The 22,528-nt window shown below is 52.9% G+C and overlaps 1 protein-coding gene across 3 annotated transcripts in view; it reads left to right on the top strand.

The window, feature by feature from the left end:
- Positions 1 to 7,033: 7,033 nt before the first annotated feature.
- Positions 7,034 to 22,528, top strand: part of MPZL1 (myelin protein zero like 1) — a 53,177-nt gene continuing 37,682 nt past the window's right edge. For 2 of the 3 annotated variants that reach the window (XR_014303884.1, XM_082702620.1), the window contains exon 1: positions 7,034 to 7,220. Coding sequence is in view for 2 of the 3 variants with exons in the window: in XM_082702620.1 (XP_082558746.1) it covers positions 7,130 to 7,220 (91 nt within the window). In the remaining variant the exon portion in view is untranslated. The remainder of the gene's footprint in view (positions 7,221 to 22,528) is intronic. The other variant, XM_082702619.1, reaches the window with a different exon arrangement.

A 22,528-nucleotide genomic window follows, 5' to 3' on the forward strand; every position in this document is an offset into this window, starting at 1 on the left:
GGGAGGGCGGGCAGGTGCCGAAGCCACAGCTGCGGGCGGCGCGGGCCGGAGCGGGGTCCTCCCCCGCGCGTCTCGGGTGCCGGCCGGGTGGGAGCGGCGCCTTCAGACTCCGCAGGGCCCGCGCCCTGCCCACGACCCTGCGTCCGTCCCGGCAGCTCTTGGGTGTACCGTGTGCACGAGTCCAAAAGTCTCAGTTTTGCGTCTTGCGGCAGCACGTCTTTATTTCGGGAGTGAGGAAAAGAGGGCTCGTCCGGGATTTGAACCCGGGACCTCTCGCACCCTAAGCGAGAATCATACCCCTAGACCAACGAGCCGGCGTGACGAGCCGGCCCCGGCCGTGCTAGAGGAAGCTGCGCCGCGCGGTCCGGCGCCCCCACGCGGCCGCTCGGGCGTGCTGTTCGCGTCCTTCCGGCTCCGGCTCCGCGCGTCTCCTCGCTTTCCCGTCAGGAATCCGACGCGGAGCGCGGCCGCGGTCCCGCCACAGCCGCGACCGACTTGCCTCTCGGTCTAGGAGCCGCGACGCTGGGATCCTCGCGGCTCACGAGCTGCGGCGCGTCTGCGACAAGGTCCTCCGGCAGGAAGGTTCCCCACTCGGCCTCACCCAGTCCCGCGCGCGACGCTTCCCGCGGATGGTTTCGCGTCTACACGGTCTCGCAGGGTCCAGACGCCGCCCGCCCGCCCTGAGTTCGCGCTCCGCGTTCCCGCTCCAGCGGTTCTCCTCAGCGGGGTCGTCTCCTTCCTCGCGGAGCGGCCCCGAACCCTGCTCTTCCCGGAGACCTTTTACCCACATCGGCGTGTGGTGCGGGACCTACGTGCGGCCCGACCGCGTGCGCTGCGGGACCCGACGCCGGCCCTAGCACTGCCGTCCGCGGGACTCCGTGCGACGGTGTCCGCGGTCCCGCGTCTGTCCGGAGGGCCCGCGTCCGGGTCTCTCTCGAACCCGTAGCGCTGACGCCCGCGCGAGCACGGCGCCCCCTGAAGGACGGTCAGTTCCCGGTTCCTCAGCCGTCCCCGTGCCGGTCCTCCGCCCGCGAGCAAGTCAGCCCGGACAACCGGCAGCCGCGGCGGGGCGGCCCGAGACCGACCTGTTCGCTCACTGGCTTCGCGTCAGCGTCCGCTCCTCTGGCCGCGACCCCGGCGGTTTGCCCTGCGCCCCGGACCCGGGCCCGCAACTCGCTTCCCGCAGGTGGCCGCTCGCCGGTGGCAGGGCCGAGCTCCGGCTCTCCCCGCGGCGGGGGGGCTTGGCTCGAGGCCGTCGGAGCCGGAGTCCGGGGCCCTCCCTCGGCCCGGCAGGAGGGCGAGCCGCCCCGGAGATGCTTCTCGGCGCTCGGAGCCCGCGCGCTTGTTCCCCACGACGCGCCCGGGGACAGCGCCCTGGACTCGGGGGAGGTGGTCTTTCTCACGAGAATGGCGACTCCGGAGAGTGCGGCTCGGACCATGAACCGTCGCAGCCACCGCAGGTTTCGGCGAACCCGAGCTTCGCGGTCACTAACGGGTCTCTGCCCCCCCCCCCCGGAATTGGCTGTAGTTGCGACTGTTTTCAGGATTTTCCTTCTCACTCGTACCGCTCTCTGGGGACTGGGGAGTAGTTTGTCTGGACTCTTCGGGCTCCTCAGAGCGTCCCGTTCGCCTCTCGCGGTGCTGCCCGAGGACTGACGGTGACAAAACTCCAGATGCCGGCGGCCCGACTCGCGGTGAGAAGCAAGACGGCCCGTGACCCCCCCAGGGTACCGCCCTCCCTTGGAGTAGAGATCCTCACAGTGTCCAGGGGCACGAAGGGTCTTGAGAAACATTTCATCCCAGTCACAGCAAATGAAGAAGCCTTGGCACATCTACTTTGACCGACGACACCTCTCTGAGGACCCCCATTATTTTTGTTCCAGTTTGGTGCCCAGAAACGCTAGACTCTGGGGAATTCGAATTTTCAGACCTTCAATATTTGCCCCCCTTCTCCTGCATGAAGCCATTCTGTCCATAGAAACATTAATGAAATCGACTTAGCTTCAGGCAAACCCTTCTCATGGTGGCCTGGGATTCATTTTTTATTCTGTCTGATATTTATTCATTAACAGTCAAATTCTTGGTGTTCCAGGAACCTCCTGCAATCACTACCCACAGATCACGGTGTTCCAATGCCTGTAGCAGCAGGTCTGTAAAGACAAGGAAGGAAGGAATGCCGCCGAGAATACCGGAAGTGGTCCCAAACATCTGGTTGAAATTTGGGTGCCTGTCACCCTCTTCCTACTTTGTCCCATTAATTCCAGGTCCTTCTCTATTTGCCAGCAGTAGACGCTCCTGAGCGCCCCTTATCTTATCCCTATTAAGAAAAGATAAAAAGTCCTGAGAAATTCCCAAGGCCAACCCCTCCTTACTACTATGTTTGTTGTACGCTCCATGAAGGAGGAGGTCTGTGAGGGCGAAGGGCCTGTGTCAATAACTATTATCAGAAGGCCTCTGCACATGATTCTCTCTTATTATTGATTCTGTAGGGGAAATTCTCCCCAAAGAGTCCCTTCTTTTCAGAGGCAGCCGTCCTTGAAAAGGACCCTTCTGACCTGACCGGAAGTCTTCGCTGATTCGGATTGTATTGTCTGAACGGCATTAGCTGGCAAAGGGGACTTTCCCAGAGGAAGAAAGGGGTCTGTGAAGAGAAGGAAGGACCTTGGGCTAACAATAATGACTGGAATCCAAGGGGTTTGGGGCTTGTTTTCCCATTTACTCTCTATGGCAGGGTCAGAAACTACAACCTTGCATGACTGGTTTATTTTCTGTAACGTCTCTAGATTAATTTAAAAACATTCATTCATCTCTTCATCCAGCAAAAATGTCTAGAGCATCTGCTGTGTGCAACATGCTGAGTGTGTTCATGAGCAAAACAGAAACATTTCCTTCCCCGGGGGGAACACACACTCTAGGGAGACGAGACAGACTGTACATACAACCAAGAAATAAATTGCAGGGGGAGGGTTTGCAATTTGAACAGAGGGCGAGGACAGGCCTCTTTGAGAAGATGACATGAGAGCAAAGGAAACACCAGGAGACATGCATGTCTTCCTGAAACAGCCATGAGGACAGTGTGGCTAAGAGCAGAGGGCAAGTGTGAGGGTAACAGGAAACCAGCATTCCTATGCTTCAGGCTCTGACTTGGGCCCTGGGAAAGCAGAAAGCTGTATGGCAAGTCCCTTATATCCCTCGAGGGGGACCACTGTATATAGGAGACAGACAAGTAAGCAGGTAACAGCCAGCAGGTGCTGATAGGATAAGAGTAACCTTTACCGAGAACTCACCACCTACACATTACTCTCAGTGGTGTTCGCAAAGACCTTGACACCTAAGTCCCATCATAGGTTTTCAAATCGCTGGAAATCTGAACAAGTACAGAGCTGTATATGCGCTGTGGTCATGTCTACACAGGGCAGTGTAGGGAGATACTAGAAACGGCAGAAAACCTTTTCAGAGGAACTCACCCTCTGGTGATGTTCTGAAAGATGGGAAGATAAATGCTGAGTGTCTGGGAGCAGAGGGAGGCCTAGGGCCTGAGGAATCCATAGAACAGAGCCCTGCAGGCCCCGGGGGCCAGCGCTCAACCTGAAGGCAGGTTGAGGTTCCACGACTGGAGTATGGGGTGAAGGGCCCCAGACAGGGGCTCACAGAAACTACGCGCCAGCAAAGGGTCTGGACGTCATGCTAAGGACAAGAAGGAACCCATGAAGGCTCTAAAAAGGGAGTTAATGGGAAATCCATTCTATGCACTCTCTGGTGGCTGTAGAAGTTGTGGAAATATCCATGGAAAGTCCAGCCCCCTGCAAAACACCTCCGAGCCTGGGTGTTCTTGTTTGTTCTCTCTGGACCCTGGACTGGTCTTCCTCCCCGCAAGCTATGTGGAACTGGAGAAGAAGGGGGAGAAACTGGCTGGGGCTTGAATCTAGGGAAGAGGAGCTGGTGTGCTCAGTCTGGGAGTGGTCACATCTGGGTGTCACCCGGGAGTCCCTACGGAGGCCTGACAACAACTAGTGCTCAGATAGACCAAGCCCTCCGACCCTTCCAAGAAAACAATGCCTTGGAATCCGTTTTTCCTTTACATCACATACTTGCCGGCAAGGGCATTCTATTGACTTGAGACTGGTGATCTGACCTTTCTTGTGAGCACCTTGTGGCCACATGAGGCTCATGTTCCATGTAGCCCTTCTGTGGTTTCCCTGACATCTAAGTGCCTTCTGATTGCCCATGAGGGTGTTGTCAGCATTTTAAGCTATGTTCAAGGCCCAGCATGTTAGCAGTCTTCCAAGACCAGGTTCTCTTCCTTGGCTTTTAGTTTTGGTGGGCTGGTAGCATTATTCTCCACTCAGGCTAGAAACTGAAGGTCATATCTGTCTTCCTGGATTCTCCCCCCCCCTCTTTTTAAAGGTTTTATGTACTTATTTGAGAGAGAGCGAGCGTGTGCATGAGCGGGAGCAGTGGGGAGAAGTAGAGGGCGATGGAGAAGCAGACTCCCTGCTGAGCTCCATCCCAGGACCTAGGATCATGACCTGAGACATCGATGTGCCCTGGATTCTCTTCTCTTGCTTAGACTTCCCATCCAGCTGACCCCCATCCTGTTGCTATCTCACTCAACTGAAATGCTTCTCCATACCTTGTCCTCCTCTCCAGCCCCTTCACCTCTTTCTTCCGACCCTGTCTGCTGTGGTTAACCTTTTAAAACACAGAGCGGAGTGTGTCATTCCCCTTTTACCTCTCCCTACTGCCCACAGAATGAACAACCCAAAGCTCTTCAAAAGACCACAACAGCCTACTTTTCCAGCATTCTCTTTTACTCCCTCCTCTTAAGTTCCAAACTACACAAGATTTACCCACAGTTTCTTGGACCTGGTACTGCTTTCCCATTTCTGAGTTTGCTTTTGCTGTTGCTTTCCCAGTGAACTTTTACTCAACCTCTAAAGTCCACCTCAGGGGCACCTGGGTGGCTCAGTCATGAAGCATCTGCTTTCGTCTCAGGTCATAATCCTAGGTCCTGAGCTCCGCATCAGGCTCCCTGCTCAGCCTGCTTCTCCCTCTCCCAGGCCCCCTGCTTCTGTTCCCTCTCTCTGTCAAATAAATAAACAAGATCTTTAAAAATAAAAAATAAAGTCCACTTCAAATGCTACATCCTTTCTGCATCTTTTCCACATGCCTCATGCACCAGTGGGTCCCACAAGAGGAAGATGTGTGTGTTGGGGTTTATCACTGATGTGGTTCTGGAGTATAGGTGAGGTCGGGTGGGGTGGAGCCGGGAGCGGAGGACCAAGAAAGAATTCTTGAGACGATTTGGTGCAGAATGGTGGTTTATTAAAGCACCAGGACAGGACCTGTGGCCAGAAAGAGCTGGGCTATGAGGGGTGGTTGATTATAGACTATAGGGTTGGGGGAGTAAGGAAAAAGGGAGGTTTCAAAGGATATTTACATGTTAAAGAAGACCTAGAAGATACCGCAGTCCTTGCCATTGTCAAGCTAAGGTTGTTTTCCCCCACTAGCAAGGCAGTTGGGAGATTTCCCGAAGAATGTCACATGTTTCCCCCCCAGGAGTGGGGGGAGGGAGGAGGCTGCAGGTGACAGCTCATGCTTGGTTTTCAGCCAGTCCTTCTGCTCCCTCATCATCACCCTCCAAGAAGCCTATAACAGGACATGTGTCCTTGAGCACCAATGTCCCTGTTGGCCTTGGGTTTCTCCTTCTCTTCAAGCATTTAAACAGATATAGTGCCTGTATGTCTACTCTGGAGGCCTGTGTGCTTTTGGGGAATAAAATCTAGGTGTTCTACATCCACAGCACATAATAATTATTCACTTAACGCATTTGTCCTCTAGCCAACCTGTGACATTCAGACACACTTCATAAGGATCTTACAGAGAAGAAAAGGGCAAAATGGTTGTCATGCTTTTTTAGTTTTCTCTCACTACTGCTAGTTATGAGTTGGCTTACAAGGCTAGCAAGCTAAAACAGCAAAAATGTCCCTTTGTTTAAAATGGACTTTATAGACAAAACCCTAAAATGAGGTTACATTTGGGTTTTCTCACCATACTCTTTCCCCTCTCTTGTCCTAATGGTCCACACCCTTGCCTGGATCCTTCCTTTTCTTCACTCGCTGAGCTCTTGCCCTGCTCCCGTCGCTGACGCGCGGCGCCTTTTGGGGGTACTGAGCATCCCCAGCATTTATTAGGCAACGGGGAGCGGCAGACGCTGTTCGGGGCCAAGAGACCGACGTGAGCAGAGTCAGCCAAGGCCCCTCAGACTCGGGAACTTCCCCACCCGGTTTCCATGGACAAACGAGGGGCGCGGTGTCCGCAGACGGACAAGCAAACGGAAAGCCAGGAAGGAGCGCCCGGCTCCGAAAGGGGCCTCGTGCCCGGCTCCGACGGCGGCGGGACCCCGTGCCCGGCTCCGACGGGGGGACCTCGTGCCCGGCCCCCGGCGCTCCGAGAGCCGAGAGCGGGCCCTGGGGAGACTCGGGCAAGATGGAGGCGCCGTCCCGGCCCGCGGTCTCTCCGCTCGCCGCACGCCGCCTTCCCAGCGGAGCGGAGGGCGGGCCCCGCCAGGGCAAGGCGGGAGCCGAGCTCCCTGCGGCCGCCCGAGTCCCGCCGTCGCGCCCGTTTCCTCCGCCTTTGTGCGCGGACGGCCGCCTTTTCCTCGGGGCCCGGAGAAACCCGCAGCGCCGACCGCCAGGAGCGCGACCCGCGGCCGGGGGCTGCCAAGAGGTCTGCGGGGCGGGAGCTCCGAGAGGCTGAGGAGCCGGCGGGCCCCAGGCGGACACCCAGCGGGCAGAGGCCGGGCGGCGGGAACCGGGCGCCTCCCGAGCCCGGCCTCCGGCGCTCGGAGAAGGGGCCAGGCGGGGGGGGGGGGGAGACCCGAGGACGGGGGGGATCCGGGGAGGGGGCGAGGGGTGATGGACAGTCGGTGTCCTCCAATGGCGTCCTCCCCCGGGCGCAGCGCAGGCCAGTGAGCGGAGCGCGGGGGCGGGGCCGGGGGCGGGCGCGCGGCGCGCAGGGGCCGGGGGCGCGGGCGCGGGCGGCGACGAGGACCGGACGCTGTCGGGAGCCGAGCGGAGCGCAGTGGGGACGGCGGCCCGGGGCGCAGCGGCGGCGGCGGCGGGGGACGATGGCAGCGCCCGCGGGAGTCGGGGCGGGGCGGGCAGACGCTGCCCGCAGGCGCTGGCTGTGGTCGCTGTTGGCGGCGGCGCTCGGGCTGTGTGAGTGGTGCCGCGGCCGGGGCGGGGTGGGGGGGGACGGCGGGGCGGGGGGAGGGGCGCGGCGGGGCGGGGGGAGGGGCGCCGAGAGGGGAGGGCGCGGCGGGGGGCTCCCGGGGCCTGCGGCTGCGGGGCGAGGGGCGGGCTCCCCGCCTTGCTCCCGCCCGCCCTGCCCGCTTGTGGCCCGGGGGCGGCCCGGCCCCGCTCCGGGGGTTCGGGTTCGGGCGGCCGGGGGTGGCGCGGTCGCCGCCTGTGGGCGCCGGCGGCAGGTCGCGGGGTTCCTTGCGCGGGGCCTTGTGGGCGGTTTTGTCGGCCTGAGGGAACGTTTGGTCTCGCCTCGGAGGTGCGGTTCGGTCGAGTCGGGCTCGCCCGCAGGCCCCGACCCGCCGCCGTCCCCGTTTCTCTCGTTCGCGAAGCGCCGGGTGCGTCGCAGCGTCTGCGCTCGGGCTTTCCCGGCGGGGCGGCCCTTGCTGTGGTCTCCGGACCCGGGCGGGCTCGTTCGCGGGGCGATCCGGGAGGGGGGGGCGTCTTGGGGGGGGGATTCCGGGCGGGGGAATCCCGGCGGCGGCGACGCGCCGAGGCCTCGCCTCGCCTCCGCGGGTCCGCAGGTCTGTGCTCCGTCTCGTCTCCTTTGAGGAGGGGTTCAGAGTGCGGCCCGGGGGGTGAGACCGGTTCTGGGTTTTCAGTGTTACTTGCTTATTTGACAGAGAAGAGCACAAGTTGGCAGAGGGGGAGGGGGACGCAGGCTCCCCGCCGAGCGAAGAGCCCGATGCGGGGCTCGATCCCGTGACCCCGAGAGGAAGACCTGAGCGGGAGGCAGAGGCTTGACCCACGGAGCCACCCAGGCGCCCCCAGTCCTTGTGTTTTAAGCCACAAGTGAGGAAATAGACTGAAAATGAGGGGATGAGAAACGCTGTGCTCCGACGGGAGGGGTCGGGCGCTGCTCCTGAGGGCGCGGCCCTGAGGCGGTCTCGTCAGGCTCGAGCAACGCCCGCAGGACGAACACTGGGTGTTCGTGGGGTCCTGTGGGGGACGGTCAGAGCAGCAGCTTCGCGCGGCTCGGACGCGCCCCGCGCCGCAGTCGGGGAAGAGGGTGGACAGGAGGCTGTCTCATGAAGCAGTGGTCGTGCTGGCTTAATTTTGGAAGACTTGGCAAGAAAAAACTTGCCCTCGTCTTCAAAATCCCCTTTTCTGGCCGTAGACGGCGCGCCGAGAGCAGTCCACCTCCGTGGAACACCCTGCAGAGTTCGGTCGGGATGCCGTTATCCGGCACACATTTATTAAGCACCAGAAGTGCTCCGGGAAGGACAGTCCCTGCCCTCCGTACTTTACCTCAGTGGGAGAAGCACCGGCGGTGAGATGAGAAACCCCCGTGGAGATCCGTGTGCCCCGAGATCCCTGAGGAGGGCCCTCCTCCCACACTGGCCGGGGCCGCCGGAGGAAGACGCGCTTCGCTGCGTAGGCGTGGGGCAAGGAAACGGGGTCCTGAATGGACCTGTGGGTCGGTCACTGCGGTGGGAGCTTGGAGTTACCCGGCGAGGGAGGTGGGGCAGTTGAGGCGGGAGAGCCAGCAGAGGCAGTAACTCCCTAAGGACCGAGTTGGCCTATGTGAGGCTGGACGAAGGATTTCGTTCTCTGTGGGGACGCCAGGGATGGGTTGGAGTGGAGAGACGGAAGAAACCAGAGGCTTTAATAATCCGGAGGAGACCGGAGACGTGGATTAAAGCTGGGAGCTAGCTGTGAAAGGGGCACACGCTGGTGAGCTCGTTAGAAAGTACGTTGGATCGGGCTTGCACATTGATTTGCTTGAGCGGAGGGTGATCCTCAGGTTTGGGGCTAGGGAGGCTGGGCCCATTTTTGGCAAGTGGGGCTTCTCACAGATGAATGTGGGATTGAGGGAGCAGTGATGACGAAGTTACCTTCGGGTTTGGTGAGTTCCAGATGCTGCTGAGACATCCGAATAGAAGTGGGCGGACGACGGTGGGATAGGTAGGCCTGGAGGTGAGAAAGTTCGGGCTGGAAATACAGATTTGGAAGGTATCATGTAGTTAGTAGTTAGAGCTGTGGATTGTTTCGATGAGGTCACCACCAAGTGTGTCGAAGGAAATAGAGAGGGCCAGGGACAGAGCGGGGGGTACGTGGAACCAAGAAGGAGGTCCGATGAGTACATGAACTGAAAGAATGAGGCGTCTTAGAAATCAAGAGGGAATGAAGTTTGGTTTTTTTTCCTTAAGATTTTATGTATTTATTTGACAGAGAGAGGTCACAAGTAGGCAGAGAGGCAGGTAGGGCAGGGGGAGCAGGTGCTCTGCTGAGGAAAGAAGCTTAACCCCATGGAGCCACCCAGGCACCCCAAGAGGGAATGAAGTTTCAAGCAAGAGGGAGTGGTTAACCGTGTCAGAAGCGATGAAATAGGAGGAGGGTTCACTGGGTTGGCCAATTGTCGTGTCTTTGGCAGCCCATCTGTAGGAGTGAACACACAGGGCGCCTGGGGGGCTCCGTGGGTTAAGCCTCTGCCTTCGGCTCAGGTCACGATCCCAGGACCATCCTGGGATCAAGTTCCCCATCAGGCTCTCTGCTCACCCCCCCCCCCCCACCTCTCTGCCTACTTGCGCTTTCCCTCTCGCAAATAAATAAATAAATAAATAAATAAAAAGTGTAAAAAGCAGAAGGGAGCGAGCACACAGTGTATGAAGCCTGGATCTCAGAAGTCCGCACCACCCTCCTCAGTAAGCGGCACCGCCACTCGCCTAACTGCTCGGCCCAGGAGCCTAGGGTCCACCTGCAGTTCCTCCCGGTTCTTCATCAGGCCCCACATCTGCAAAATGTGCAGACACAGCAAGAGGAAACACAAGCAGGGGAGTGGGAGTGGGAGAAGCGGGCTTCCCACTGAGTGGAGAGCCCGATGCAGGATGCGGGGCTCCATCCCAGGACCCTGAGATCATGACCTGAGCCGAAGGCAGAGGCCTAACGACAGCCCCCCAGGAGCCCCTGCAAGAATGATTTTTATGAAAATGGAATCAGATCATTTTGCTTTCCTGTTAAAAAGCCTTAATGGCTTCTCCTTACGCTCCGAATGGCGCACTAGCTTCTCCCCATGGGCTGCAGTGCTCTGCGGGATCTGGTTTCTGCCTCTCTGCCTTCCACTTATGCCTGCCCTTGTGCACTGTAGTCAGGCTGCACCACCATCTTCCGCTCTTCGACGTTTGTTCCGGGCTCTGCTCCCGCGCACCTGCGGTTCTTGCCGCCTCTTCCTGCTCTTTCCCCGGAATGCCGGGAGCTGTCTCCTCCTCATCCGCAAGGGCATAATTTCGCTTTTCCAGAGGCCTCCTTCCAGCCACCTGCCCAGAGGAGTTCCCAGTTGTCATTTTCTGGTCCTTTGTTTTCTTCTTTGTTGTAATTTGTAACTACTTGGTTTTTCTTTTTTCCTCTCTGAGAATCCAGGACAGAGACAGTCTTTGTCTTATTTATAGAAATATTCTTAGTGCTGGGACACTGGTGGCTCAGTCGGTTAAGCATCTGCCTTCAGCTTGGGTTATGATCCCCGGATGGTGGGATTGAGTCCTGCGTTGGGCTCCTTGCTCGGCAGCGAGTCTGCTTCTCCCTCTGCCTGCTGCTCCCCTACTTGTGCTCTTTTTCTCGCTGACAAATAAATAGATAAAATCTTTTGAAAAAACTTATTAAAGAAATATTCCTAGTGCTTAGCACAGTGGATATGATGGACGCTAATGTTTGTTAAAGGGCAATGAGGCACAGGTATGTCTCCATAACAGTTTGTTAGTAGTTTGAAGTAAATAGGAATTAGCCTGGCATATGGTGCGTACCCAATAAATGTGTCTTGAAAAAAGGAATCTTTTTCCCAAGTGTGAATTTATGTATTATCTGGTTATTTTCATTTTTTAAATACCATTTCATATTTCTTCAGAAATGTATGCAGTGCACCTGGGTGGCTCAGTCGTTAAGCGTCTGCCTTAGGCTCAGGTCATGATCCCAGGGTCCTGCGATCGAGCCCCACATTGGGCTCTCTGCTCGGCAGGGAACCTGCTTCCTCCTCTCTCTCTCTGCCTGCCTTTCTGCCTGCTTGTGATCTCTGTCTGTCAAATAAATAAACAAAATCTTAAAAAAAAAAAAAAAGAAATGTATGCAATGAATTAACATTCTTCAACTACTTCAACTACTGGTTTCAGAATTAGTAGTTATTATATATATTTAAATTTTTTTTATCATGTTTGTTGTAGCCCTCAAGTGTTTCATCAATAGGACTTTTATCTGATGCTTGTTGACAAAATTCAGACTTGAGACACTACTTCTTCAGTCAGAAAGCCACAAATTTCAGTACTAATTCCCTCAGCTTTGTTCTTATTTACCAGTTGGGATACTAAAACAAACATTCCAGGGGTGTCTGGGCGGCTCAGTCGTTAAGCATCTGCCTTACACCTCAGGTCATGATCCCAGGGTCCTGGGATCTGCCCCCAGCAGATCCCTCTCCTTGCTTGTACTCTCTCTTTCTAATAAATAAATAAATAAAATCTTGAAGAAAGTTAAAAAATAACTTAGCCCTTAAAAAAAATTCTGTCACTTGTTTTTACCCTTACTCTAGGATAATCACTAGGCTCAGAGACTGCCAAAAGAAGAAATAAAGACGAATCTTAAGTGAAAGAGAGATCTATGTGAAAAGTACGTGAAATGAAGATTTGTGTTTTTATAGAGCACAGGCACTAAATGAACACCTGTTGGGTGCCCTGTGTCATTTTAATTCTGGGGATGCTGTAGGGAGACTGGATTCTACACGATTCACATACTGAAAATGAATAGTAAAGACCGATTAAATTCCTGGCAGTCACCACTTTAAAGAAAATGATTCACCTGTTTAGGAAAATATGATTCACATGTTATAAAACTTTGCAGAATTAAAAAAAAAAAAAACTTTAGAACACTTATTTTTATTACAAAATAGATATTTTTTAAATTTACAAAGGATACACTGTGGGATTTCATTAATGGCTGATCTTTCCTACTGAGTTTTTAAAATGTGCTTTGATTGGGGAAGACTTTTTTCAAAAATATTATTGCATGCCCTCCATCTAGAAATGCTGGCCTAAAAACGTTAAAAAAATGTTTTTATCAAAATTAAGAAATGGTCAAACATTAAGGAGCACAGTGTTGAATTATGTCACTTTAAAATAATCTTGTGCTTTTTCTAGATAGCACCTAAAAAAGCGAAGGTGCTGTATCATAGACTAAGCCTCAGGGAGAACTTTATATGACCCTGTACCAGAAGGTATCTTACAGTTACTCCCTCTCCAGTCACATCCAGGTTATATGTGCTAAATATTCTTCTTCAAAGGGTGTTGCTCAGAAACACCGGTAAAGGACTCCATTTCCTCAGAGAAGAATGTGTTAAGATGCAAATATTTGAGATCCCCTAAATGGCCAAGAATGGCAGAGAGAGAATGAGTATATAAGGAAGGAGAAATTTTGAGTTAATTAACTGATACTATATCTGCCTGTATAGATACAGATACGGATCCTGTGTGTCTCTTCTGTCAGGTATAGTTCCTGTTTCTTAGCCCTTAGAAATTGGGATATAGGGCTGGCAGGGGGGCTCAGTCGTTAAGCGTCTGCCTTTGGCTCAGGTTGTGTCCCAGGGTCCTGGGATCGAGCCCGCATCGGGCTCCCTGCTCAGTGGGAAGCCTGCTTCTCCCTCTTCCACTCCCCCTGCTTGTGTTCCCTCTCTGTATCTCTGTCAAATAAATAAAATCTTAAAAAAAAAAAATCTGGATATAAAACCAGTTTCATGTTACTTATGTTGCTCTGCCCTCATTGACTGAGTGCTTCCTATGTGCTAAGCCTCTACTAAGCAACTTACATGCTTTATCTCATTGACTATTCTGGGTGATAATCACTGTTTTTCTTTTTTAAAGATTTTATTTATTTATTTGACAGAAATGCAGAGAGCAAGGAAACACAAGCAGGGGGAGTGGGAGAGGCAGAAGCAGGCCTCAATCCCAGCAGCCTGGGGTCATGACCTAAGCCAAAGCCAGCCACCCAGGCGCCCAATAATCACTATTTTTCTGAATTTTACAGATGAGGAAGCTAAGAATCTGGTAGGTTGTGTAACTTGTCCAAGGTCACAAAAAGCTAATACAGGATAGAGCTGGGACTCAAAGTATCTATATGCAGCCTCTCTGCCATATTGCAGAATTTCTCCTTCAGGGTCCAGCCATTTTTTAGGAGTCTTTGGCATCTCTGAAATGTTTTCAGAGAGTCTTTATTCTGTCCCGGGGTGTCCAGTCTACTTCCCTTCATCGTTCCCTTCATGGTAACGTTTGTGCAAGAACTGTGATGGCTGGGCCCCTGCTGCCTGCTGTGGAGACAGCTGCCGTGTTGGAGGCATCCTTGCTAGCGGCAGAGTCTGAGCCCCCAGTGTTCTGACTGCCTCACAGCATTTGTAATGCTGTGGTTTTTCTAGATTCTTTTCACTCTTACACTGATCTGCCTGGGACACCGCATGACTCCGTTTAACCATGCATCTGACACCACGCTAGGCTCTGAAAGGTCCCTTGCCCCCTCGTCAGGAGGCACGACCTAGGGACCACGCCACTGAGCCTTACCTTTCTGCTTGGGTTGCATCCTCCCCTGGAGTCTGTGCAGGTCAGTCTACGCGCAGACTTCCGGCAGGCTCGCCCCGCAGGACATCCACACAGGCTCTGGGTCTTCGCACCGGAGGCTCCTTCCTTGCCGGCACCTTTGCCGAGCCCCCTAACCCCCCAGCAGAGGCTCCGAAGCTTGGCCACCTTGCTGCCCGCCGCGAGCCGGAGCTCAAGCCTTGGGCTTGTACCCTGTGGGCACTGGCTCTTAGCCACTTCCAGCTCTGCAGAGTTCAATTTCTTTTCCCCCCAGTGACTGAGAGTGGGAGAACTGGTGAGGGTTGCTGAGTTTTACACCGCAGCGAAAAGAGAGCGTGTCCTGACCGTAAGCAGAGGTGGTACCGACTGTAACCAGACTCGAGTATACAGAGCTCCGAACAGAACATGCTGAGGGCCCATTTCTTGTCCTTCTTTCACATCGTAGGGCCACAGTCTCTGATCCGTGATTTCGAATCCCCACATCTCTGAAAGCTGAAACTTTCCCCCTACTTTTGATAACAAACGGCTGTGGCTGTAAAATTTGAGCTGTACTAAGGAGAGACCATTTTTAGTCATGATCCCACTTGGTGTGATTAATCTGTGTTTCACTACAGAAGTACTCACGCGTTTGATTGTGGGATGCTGCCTTGGACCCTGCTGAGGCTGGTAGATGATATAAAGTGTATGCATTATATTGATTTTTGTTTTAATCTGGAAAATTCTACATCTGAAACACATCTGACACCAAGGGGTTTCGATGAGAGGTTGTGGGCCTGTGCAGTATCAGCTCTCTGACATTTTCTTCTACTCTTACAAAACTAAGAACTACAAAATACATTTTTAGTTCTTTAAATGTTTTTGGTACATCAAGTCAAGCCACTGAAATGGCTTCATTCAAATTCCTTTCTTAATTTATGGTGGTTTGGACCTGTTCCCCCATTATTGAGGGGTTCTGGGTCTGTAAACTGGCTCAAGTCTGGGAATTGAGGGGATGTAAATTTCTGTTTTTATGACTATTTGTTTAAGGTCTTACTTATTTGTCAGAGAGAGGGAGAAGCAGACTTCCCACTGCGCAGGGAGCCCGGCACAGGGCCGATCCCAGGACCCTGGGTGTAAAGACGAGCGGTAGAGTAGGTCCTGAGGAGAATTAGCAGTGTCCCTCAGGGCGACTGCCTCAGGAGAGGGCGTCCCAGTTTCCTCGGTTTGGGCAAAGCACCGGTAGTCTCCTCGGACAGGAGTAGAGGCGTTGTTTTCCTGGCAGAGAAGACTGCTCCGTGTTCAGGGGTTCAGCAGCTCCACGTTCATCAGGTCCCAGCTTTCAGGGTCTGTTCCTTCCTGATCAGTGTCTTCACTTTAACAGTAGATGTCCCCTGCGGTTGGGAATTCAGTTTGCTTTGTCACTCAGCCACGCTCAGGACGAGGTTCTGGGTTTGGTTTTCAGCAGTCTCAGCTCTGTGGCTAAAGGAGATAAGGGCCTCTTTTAGGATAGACGGAGAAGTTTCTGACCATTTATTCAGCACTTGAATTTGGCATTGGAATCCCTGAGCTCCTATGTCCCTTTCCCCACCTTATCTAGTGACATTAGGAACAGTCAACCAGTGTCCTCATTTTCATGAGTTTGATGAATGTTGAAAGCCAAGATGATACATGGCAGTAATGAATTAAAAAAGATAAACCGTATCTCCAGTTGCTGACTTCCCCTGACGGGAAGCAGTTCTGTTCTTTTCTCCACGTGAACACTTCCTCTTCCCCTCTCAAGTCGGTGATGTCTGACTGTGGCCACACTTCGGTAAAGGCCACCTGATAATGCCAAATCCAATGACCTGTTCCAGACCTTTTTTTTCTGGACTTCTTTGCTTTCCATGACATTGTTAACAAGTCAGATCTTACTTGCTTTGTCTTTGTGACATGACTTCTGGTTCCCATCGCTCCTCCCAGTCTGCTAAATCCCACCGTTGGTTTCCCATAGGTTCTGCGCTCCGCCCTCTGGTCGCCTCACCGGGTGATCGTCTCCACTTTTGTTCTTTTTACCAAACCCATATTCATTAGATCTAGGCATTCAGTAAGGGTTTGTAAACGGTGACGCCTAAATAGGTCTCCATCACTCTGAACTGCAGACTCTTCCCCACTGTCCGTGTCCATTACAATGTCCAGACGTACCCCAAACTTTGTATGTTGGAAGCTCTCTCCACGTATCTGTTGTTCCCCACACTGAGCCTCCGCTCTACCCCCCCCCATTGTTTCCTGCTGTCCCCTTTGCCTTTCCCTCAGTCACCCAAGACCAGCGCTTGAGCATCATCTCAGACTCCTCCCTTTCCCTCACACACCATGGATTTAAATCAGTCTCGCCAGTCAGTGTTTCCCTTCTGTCTCTGAATCGGCCCCTTCCTTTCCATTGTGCTTGGACGAGCGCCGGTCATTTGAAGTCCGGGCTACTGTAGGAGCCTCCTAATTGGTTTCCTGAGGCTGCATGTTCCCCTCAGGTCTCCCCTCCCAGCTGCTGCCAGAGGGATCGTTCCTGGGCAGGTGTAATCCTGCCACTCCTGTGCCAAACCCTCCATCCCTGCTCCCTCTAGGATGAGCTCAGGCGCTCGGCTTGACTCCTGTCCTGCCCCAGCCCCTGCCGTCCCCTTCCTTGCACTTTGTTGGCTATTTGCATGTTCCTGCACGTTACGAGTTCTGTCCTCCTGGTTTTATGTACGACACACGCACTCTCCTGCCCAGGTGCCCTTCGTGTTTATGTACCTGCCTAACCCCCTTAGCCGGTCTGCAGCGCTCGTATCTGCAGGTACCCCCAGCTAAAGCCAAGTAGCCTGCGTCTGAGCTTCCTCTCTGTCACTTTACATAAAATTATCTTTGTTTATTTTTTTAAAGATTTTATTTATTTGAGAGAAAGCGCACAAGGGGCTTGAGAGAAGGGACAGAGGCAGAGGGAGAAGCAGACTTCCCGCTGAGCAGGGAGCCTGCCATGGGGGTTCGATCCCACGGGGGGTCGATTCTGGGAACCTGAGATCATGACCTGAGGTGAAGGCAGACCCTTAACCGACTGAGCCACGCAGGTGCCCCTGAAATTAACTTTTTATAGGATTGCCTCTTCACATGCAGAAACTGTGTCTTAGAAATCTCTAGGTCTCCAACACTTAGGGCAGTGTCTAGAACGTGGTAAGTGTTTAGTAGATACCTGGTGAACTGTTAAACCAAAACCCAGGTGGGAACTATAAACCTTAGAGCAGAAAGCTGTGAAAATAAGAAGGCAGGTCCGCCTAGGCCTTGGGACTTGAAGATGCAGGGAGTCCAGACACTGGGTTTGACAGTGATAGGGCTCAGGGGAAACTAACCCAGCCCTCAGGGGCGTGATGCCCGGCCAGAGCTTGGTGTTGGCTTACTACCTCACGGAGAGCATGATGAATGCTGGGGGATAGGATGGTAAGTGGTCAGGTTGGTGACCTTCTTCCCCCATGCAAGGCGGACTGCTCTCCCAAGACTGCCCAGGGAAAATGGGACCAGCTCAGAGGACGTTCAGCGAGTGACTAATGGCTGTGGTCATGAAGCCCAAGTAGTCTGAGACACCTTTCTCTCCAGGGCAGTGATGTGGTTTGAAGCGGTGGGGTTCAGAGTCCAGAGCCAAGAAAGAATGCTTGAGACATCTTGGGTGCAAAAGGGTGGTTGTTTTGAAGCCGGGGGACAGGACCATTGCGCAGGAAGAGCTGCACCGGGGCCGTGAGGAAGGGCCGGTTATAAACTTCGTGGGCCTGGGGACATGAGCACAAAGGGAGGTGTCCAGAAGGACTTTCAAAGGCTGAAGAAGACTCCCAGGATCCTCTTGTTAAGCTAAGGTGGTTTTTCCCTTTAGCAAAGGGTAAGACAGTGGGGACTACCTGGACGAGTGTTCTACTCTGCCTCTCTCCAGTATTTGTCAACCGGCCGCAGGGGACAAGAATTTTAATTTCTTTGTTTCCCACACTAGTAGGAATAGAACTGAGGGGTGCCTTGGATTGGCTGCTTCACGCTCCTCACTGGAGAGTGCTACCCTGTGCTGACCGTCACCCTGTAGACATGGAGAGACCACCTAGAAACCTTGACCGGACGGTACACTGTCCTGAATCTTGAGAGTTTCCCTAGACAAAGAGCCGGTCATTTTTTTTTTTTTTTAAGATTTTATTTATTTATTTGAAAGAGATCACAAGGAGGCAGAGAGGCAGGCAGAGAGAGAGGAGGAAGCAGGATCCCCGCTGAGCAGAGAGCCTGACGTGGGGCTCGATTCCAGGACCCTGGGATCATGACCTGAGCCGAAGGTAGAGGCTTTAACCCACTGAGCCACCCAGGTGCCCAGAGAGCCTGTCATTTAGAGCGGATTCTGTACAGATGAACACTGAGTGTTGTTGATACTTCTCATTTCAAAATCCATTGACCTCTTTGTTTTTCTTTAAATAATTGAGTTTTTATCAGATTTCAGGGTATTTCCTATGTTAATGTTACCTGGAAAAAACACTGGACTTAGGAGTCAGGATGCATAGAAATAAACACAAGTGTGACCCAGAGTGCAGCAGGCCTGTTCCCGCTAACCCCGCTCTTGCCGATCTCCTTTGCCTTTGGTAGTACTCTCCCTGCTGTTCGTAGCTGAGAGTGTTCTGTTTTTGCCTTCTGTCTCTTCTTTCTTGGCCCTCCTACTAGAGTGAACCTACACCAAGACCCAGAAAAGTACCTAGGACAGAGGAGGAATCCAGTAGATGTCTGTTGGATGTATTTTTGGTCACCATGTAGCAAAGTATTGTTATACTTTATTAAAGTTTATTAGTTCAAAGTCTTGAAATACATGAGCTCTCTGAATTTTTAAAATAAAAATGAAAACTTCCTAACATTTTAAGGAATAATGAATGTACCTTCTAAAAATGTGGTAGCTTTGCAATTCGCAGTAGGTGTTGCCTCACATAGGCGCTGCCTTGGCGCCCCCACAAAGCCTCGGGGAACCCACAGAGTGGCTGGAGAGCTGGGGAACGCAGTAGAGTCGTTCTCTGTCATATCCCTGTTGATCACTGTCACCTGCAGGGCGTCCCTGGGTGTATGCTCTCTCTGGAGTTGTTTCTTAGGGCTCAGAGCAAGAAACATCTGCTATTCTGACTGTCTCTCCTGCCCTCTTGTCTTTTTTTTTTTTTTTGAAGATTTTATTTATTTATTTGACAAAGATCACAAGTAGGCGGTGGAGGGGGAGCAGGCTCCCCGCTAAGCAGAAAGCCTGATGCCGGGCTCGATCCCAGGACCCTGAGATCATGACCTAAGCCGAAGGCAGTGGCTTTTACCTACTGAGCCACCCAGGCGCCCCTCCCTCTTGTCCTTCTGAACCTTGTCATTACCCAGAAAAATGCACCAACTCCCAAATCTCACCCTATTCTACACAATCTCCTTCTTCGAGTCTGACTTCAGTACTCTCTGGGACTCATGTCTGATACTTCCCCACTCTCTCATTTACGTTGGCCACTTCCTGGCTGCTCGTCTCTCCCTCTCCAGCCTGGACTCTGTGGTCCATTGTTAGGCTCAGTCCCTTGCACAACTCCTGCCTTCCTTTCCTTCGGTCCCTTCACTGTATTCCATGAGGCCTACAGCCTTGGGGAAGCTCCTGCCGTCTCTTCTCATCCACTCAGAGTTTGGTGGACAATTCAGTGTGGCCCCTCACCCTCCTGGTCCAGGTACCAGGCCCTTCCCCACGGCGGGCTTGGGCCCCTCAGACAATGCGGCCGAAATTCACCATGGGAAATTTCTGGGCCAAGAATGTATTGCCTGCACTCTGTGTGCTAGAGTTGGCAACATGACCAGGCATCCATACTTTGTTCCGGAGCATTCCCAGAGCTGCTAAGAAAAGTACCGTTGTTGCTTTCAAGGGGCCTGCCTGTCGCTCACCTCCACCTGTGGGTGAGATGGCCACAGGCAGCTTGAATTTGCCGCCCCAGTGTTTACAACCTGCTCTGTTCTTTGATCTGTTACGAATGTGGTCTGCCTTTGATCACCAACACAGACCACGCTGGCAAAGAACGTAATGGAAACGTTTCACCGAACAACTTCTGTCAGCAGCCTAGTTCAGGGAAGCGATACTTGGAAAGGGTTGTTGAAGTGATAGGCAGCCCATTTACTTCTGTAGTGGTTCCCTGTTTTATCCTTGGTTTGACTTTGTGCTTGGACACCTGTGTCTGAGCCCCTTACAGGACCACTTTCTTTGAATTTGCCATGTGTCATGTTGCTAGCTTTTTTACTTACTTTTTTTTAAGGGTGTCTGGAGGGCTTGCTTTATAAAATTTACTATTTACTGGGGCGCCTGGGTGGCTCAGTGGGTTAAGCCGCTGCCTTCGACTCGGGTCATGATCTCAGGGTCCTGGGATCGAGTCCCGCATCGGGCTCTCTGCTCAGCAGGGGGCCTGCTTCCCTTCCTCTCTCTCTGTGATCTCTTCCCTTCCTCTCTCCTACTGTGATCTCTCTCTGTCAAATAAATAAATAAAATCTTTAAAAAAAAAAAATTTACTATTTACTACTCTAAGTTGTTCCTGGCGACATGCCTCTTGCATTACTCAGCGGACCCTACCTGCAGAAGGTACCTGAGAAATCTCTCCTAGAACACTAGGCAGGAGAAGCTTTGTTTCAGCCAGTGTACAGACCGCATCCCCTGCCCATCTGCGTTCTGTTCTTCTACCCCTGACATTGATCCTTTATTTTAACTTACATTTTCTCCGATTTCCATATTTTATTTAGTACCTATATTTATCTGTATTTATAGTAAGCAGCATCGACTCCTTCATATAAGTAGGCAGAGTATAAGTAAATAAACGTAACGATGCCTCTTGTTTCCTGTAGTCAAGCCGTACTGTTTTACTTTCCAGTGTTCTGATCCTGGTTAACTTGGCCTCTGTCTCTGGACTCTGCATGAACAATTGCTGAGCAGTCTTTATTACAGATTAGAATGCCTTCTGTTTTGAGAAAAACAGATGGATCTCACTGAGGTGGGCTGGGCGGCCTTCCTGGCCTCTCCTTCTATCTAGCACGGTTACCATCCAGAAGCCGGTCGGCCCACTGGCGTCGCCGTCTGCAGCTGAGGGGCAACACTTCCTCTGTGGCATGTACAGTGAAGATGGTGGGAGTGACCGATGTCTGCACTCAAGGTGCTTATTTTTTTCTTAAGGTTTTATTTGAGAGAGAGCATGAGCAGGGGGCAGAGGGAGAAGCAGGCTCTCCGCTGAGCTGGGAGCCCAGCGTGGGACTCGGTATTGGGACCCTGGATCAGGACCTGAGCCAAAGGCGGACATGCTTAACCCACTGAGCCACCCATGTGCCCCTGCATTCAAGGTGCTTAGAGTCCGCTTGGAGAGAGCAGAGGTGCGTGGAATAAATGGGACCAACATTTCTGGACCCATTACTATACTAATGCGGCAGTTTTCCAGGAAGGACAGCTATCGTCTGTTTTGATAGGTACCTTTTAGAGCCCAGAAGCATTGCATTGCACGAACATTCCTAAATGGTATTGCGACTGCTCATTTCTTTATCGGAGGCACGCGGGGAGCTGACCGTGGGCCAGGCATTCCTCTCAGCCCTTTACAGCCCGTTAGTGGGACATTAACTCATTTCACGCTTGTAACAACCCTGTGAGGTAGGCACTATTAGTAGAACATATTTATCGCAGAAGAAGCTGAGGGGTGCCGGGGTGGCCCAGTCAGAGTGTCTGCCTTCAGCCCGTGATCCCAGGGCCCTGGAATGGAGTCATGTGTAGGGCTCCCTGCTCAGTGAGGGTCTTGCTTCACCTTCCCTCCCTCTGCCCCTCACCCCTGCTCATAGGCTGTCTCTCTCTCTCTCTCTCTCAAATAAATAAATAATATCTTTTAAAAATTAAAAAAAAAAAGGCAGCTGAGACCCAAAGGGGTCTTTGCCCCAGGTTACGCATCATTGCGATTTCCTGTAGGTCCCTTCACAAAGTACCTTACGAGGGGCCCAACTTGTGATCTGTAAACAAATACGATCCATCAGAAAGTGGGACGCAATGAAGCCCCGGAGTTCGGTAGGAACGTGCACGTACACTGGAGGTGCGCCGGCCACATCCCTCGGAAGCAAGTTCACAGACGGGCCGTCACAGGGGTCCCCTTCATGGGCGCCTTACAACAGCAAGTGAACGTCGTTCATTGAGATTGTTTCCTTTTTTTTTTTTTTTTTTTTTTTTTAAGATTTTATTTATTTGAGAGAGAGGCAGTGAGAAAGAACACGAGCGAAGAGAAGTTCAGAGGGAGAAGCAGACTCCCCAAGGAGCTGAGAGCTGGATGCGGGACTCGATCCTGGGACTCCATCCTGGGACTCCGGGATCATGACCTGAGCCGAAAGCAGTCGTGCAACCAACTGAGCCACCCAGGCATCCCAGAGTTTGTTTCCTTTTAATTGGGAGTGAAATCAGAAGAAGTATCCCCACAGTATCTGGTTCAGATGTGGGAACAAAGATGTCTCAGTTGTTTGCAGTAAGAGGGTAGGGAAGGGACTGCTCAGCGGTCTGAGGGGTCTGAGGCTCGCTGGGAAGAGCAGGGCGGGCTTCCCAGGTTGGTTCAAAAGTGGCTTAAACGAACAGGGAGAGGGGACTGGCTTTACTTTTACTGAGATAAAATGGTGGGGCTAGGGCGTGGGCTCCCATGTGAACCTCGGGCCAGGGTTTGGTTG

Source organism: Mustela nivalis (assembly GCF_964662115.1).
Source record: "Mustela nivalis genome assembly, chromosome: 16".
Taxonomy (NCBI): domain Eukaryota; kingdom Metazoa; phylum Chordata; class Mammalia; order Carnivora; family Mustelidae; genus Mustela; species Mustela nivalis.